General features: G+C 46.8%; 1 protein-coding gene across 2 annotated transcripts; it reads left to right on the forward strand.

Moving 5' to 3' along the window:
- The first annotated feature begins 253 nt into the window (after window positions 1-253).
- LOC132486559 (HMG box transcription factor BBX-like) lies at window positions 254-2,989 on the forward strand. 2 transcript variants are annotated; one of them, XM_060093933.1, is made up of 2 exons: window positions 254-2,456; window positions 2,547-2,989. In XM_060093933.1, the coding sequence occupies exons 1-2, from the start codon at window positions 254-256 to the stop codon at window positions 2,987-2,989; spliced, it is 2,646 nt and encodes an 881-aa protein (XP_059949916.1). The 2 variants fall into 2 exon arrangements, with proteins under 2 accessions (XP_059949916.1, XP_059949907.1); XM_060093924.1 differs by having other exon boundaries at window positions 254-2,989.
- The last annotated feature ends 265 nt before the right edge of the window (window positions 2,990-3,254 follow it).

The following is a 3,254-nucleotide window of genomic DNA, read 5'->3' on the forward strand; positions in this document are numbered from 1 at the left end:
TCCGCGAGCTCCTCTCTCTCCACTTTCCCATAGAGAAGCCCTGACTGGCCGCTGAGGGCGAGCCACACACACGCCCTCGCGCCCGGCGAACCCGCGCGGTCAGTATCATAGGACACAGGCTTTGCCGCAGTTCATCTTCCTCCCTGTGTACTTTCCGTTTGCCTTCCTGGAATTCTGCTGCATCACAGAAGCTGGAAGTTCCGATGTTCCATTGAACTCACGATGGAAAGTCTTGACTTGACCGGTCAGAGTAATGAAAGGCAGTCATAGAAATAAAGATTATTCCGCAGAAGGAGAAGGAGCTGGAAAACGACCAAAACGAAAGTGCCTTCAGTGGCATCCATTGCTAGCAAAGAAACTTCTTGACTTTTCAGAAGAGGAAGAAGAGGAAGACGAAGAGGAGGATATTGATAAGGTTCAACTTCTTGGGGCCGCGGGTCTAGAGCAAGATGGTGAAACTGAAGATGATGAATCACCAGAACAGCGAGCCCGGAGACCAATGAATGCATTTCTCTTATTTTGCAAACGTCATCGCTCTCTTGTACGTCAGGAACACAGGAACAGGCTTGATAACCGAGGTGCTACCAAGATACTAGCTGATTGGTGGGCTGTTCTCGATCCAAAGGAAAAGCAGAAATACACAGACATGGCCAAGGAGTATAAACATGCATTTATGAAAGCAAATCCTGGCTACAAATGGTGTGCTACCACAAACAAGCCTGTGAAATCCCCAACATCCACTGTCAATCCACGGGAGAAACTATGGGCCTTCCCATCTGACTCTTCAAGAGCCTTGCCAAGCCCCAAGAAAACAAAGCCTGAAGAAATGCCTCAGCTTAACTTTGGGATGGCTGATCCTACTCAAATGGGAGGCCTGAGCATGCTGCTTTTAGCTGGAGAACATGTTCTTGGTACACCAGAGATATCCTCTGGCACTTGCAGGCCTGATGTTTCAGAATCCTCTGAATTGCGTCAGGAGTCACCATTATTTCAGTTTGCCGAGATATCTTCAGGTACCTCCCACCCTGATGTTCCGTCAAAACAATGTCAAGCATCAGCCTTGTTTCAGTTTGCAGAGATCTGTTCGAAGACTTCACAGTTGGGCGGTGCTGAACCTGTAAAACGCTGTGGAGAGTCTGCACTCTTTCAACTGGCAGAGATGTGCCTGGCATCAGAGGGGGTGAAAATGGAAGAATCAAAGCTAATAAAAGCCAAAGAATCAGATGGCGGAAGAGTTCAAGAACTGGAGAAGGGCAAGGAAGAAAGAGAAATGAAAATGGAGAAAATAGATGAAGCCAGGTTCCAGAAAGAAGCAGAATTTGAAAAATCAGCTAAGGAAAATGTAAGAGATTCTAAGGAATTAAGAAATTTTGAGGAGCTGCGAATGGATGATATAATGGGTATAAAAATGGAAGCTCCTAAAGCAATTAAAAAGGAAGAATTAGAGGAAGATCAAAAATGTAGTCACTTCCCTGATTTTTCTTACTCTGGCAGTAGCAAGATAATAATAAGCGATGTTCCCAGTAGGAAGGATCACATGTGCCATCCTCATGGCATTAGGATCATCGAGATTCCCACAGCGTTAAGCAAACCAGAAAAGCTAAAAAAGGAAAAGAAGAAAACCAAAATGGATCGACAGGGAAATGATAAATCCACACCCAAGAAGACTTGCAAAAAGAGGCAGTCCTCGGAATCTGATATCGAGAGTGTCATGTACACCATTGAAGCTGTTGCAAAGGGAGACTGGGGCATCGAGAAGCTTGGAGATACCCCTCGCAAGCAGGTGCATACATCCTCGAGTGGCAAGGGAAGCATTTTGGATGCCAAGCCACCAAAGAAGAAAGTGAAATCAAGAGAGAAGAAAATGTCAAAGGAGAGATCCTCAGACACCACCCAAGAGTCAAGACCTCAAGATTTTATCAGTATTTCTGCCAGCAAGAACATTTCTGGTGAGGTCCCAGAGGGTATAAAAGCAGAACCTTTGACCCCTACGGAGGATGCATTACCACCCAGTCTATCGGGACAGGCCAAGCCTGAGGACAGTGAGTGTCACAGAAAAATAGAGACTTGTGGCTCCCGGAAATCTGAGAGGTCTTGCAAAGGTGCTCTTTATAAAACCCTGGTGTCTGAGGGTATGCTCACCTCTCTGCGAGCTAATGTTGGCAGAGGGAAACGAAGGTCAGGAAAAGGAAAGTCCTCTGATCATGAAGAGTGTTGGCATGAAGAAAGCTGGACATTTCACCAGAGTGGGACCAGTGGAAGCAAGAAGTTCAAGAAGACAAAGCCAAAGGAAGACTCTCTCCTTGGCTCAGCAAAGCTGGATGAAGAATTTGAAAAGAAATTCAACAGCCTCCCTCAGTATAGTCCTGTTACATTTGACCAGAAATGTGTACCTGTCCCAAGAAAAAAGAAGAAGACCGGACATATGTCCTCAGAACCGACCCAAACCAGCAAAGGTCCTTGCCAGTCTCAGAAAAAGAACTTATTCCACAAAATTGTCAGCAAATACAAGCACAAAAAGGAGAAGCCTAATGTTCCGGAAAAAGGAAGTGGGGATAAATGGTCAAACAAGCAACTCTTCTTGGCTGCCATTCACCCTACAGAAGCCATATTTTCAGAAGACAGAAACACCACAGAGCCTGCTTATAAGGTTACAAATGCCCCATCCATTCCCAACACTCCAGAGCCAACAAGGGCGCAAGAACCCTTGGTGGGCAGTCAAAAGAGAAAAGCAAGGAAAACCAAGATCACACACCTTGTCAGGACAGCAGATGGCCGGGTATCACCAGCAGGAGGTACTTTGGATGACAAACCAAAGGAACACCTGCAGAGGAGTCTTGTTAAGGTGACCGAGACAGGCTGCAATGACGAATGCTCACACAACCGAGAGGCCACGGAGACGCGGAGCAGCACCCCAGAGATGCCCGCCGTGTCTGCGTTCTTCAGCCTCGCTGTGCCGGCTGAAGTGGCTGCCATGGAACATGCATAGAAGTCAGAGATCAACTCCGCTCCCCCATGATGGACAGCCAAAAGAAATGCCCCCGACTCCTGTACTTATTTCTTGCGCTGACCAGTGAAGCGCCCTTTAATTGTAAAACATTGTGCTTTACTTACTACCCTAGCCTTGTCTTTATTGAGAGATGCTAGTGAGTCCATGTGGTGGCAAATAGAGACAGCAAACAAGTGCTTGTTGCCCTACACGGCCCAGATTCACTTGAAGCAGAAGTTGGCACCCTGGGCCAGTTTGTTCTTTC

This window comes from Mesoplodon densirostris, chromosome 1 (genome assembly GCF_025265405.1).
Source record: "Mesoplodon densirostris isolate mMesDen1 chromosome 1, mMesDen1 primary haplotype, whole genome shotgun sequence".
NCBI classification, from domain to species: domain Eukaryota; kingdom Metazoa; phylum Chordata; class Mammalia; order Artiodactyla; family Ziphiidae; genus Mesoplodon; species Mesoplodon densirostris.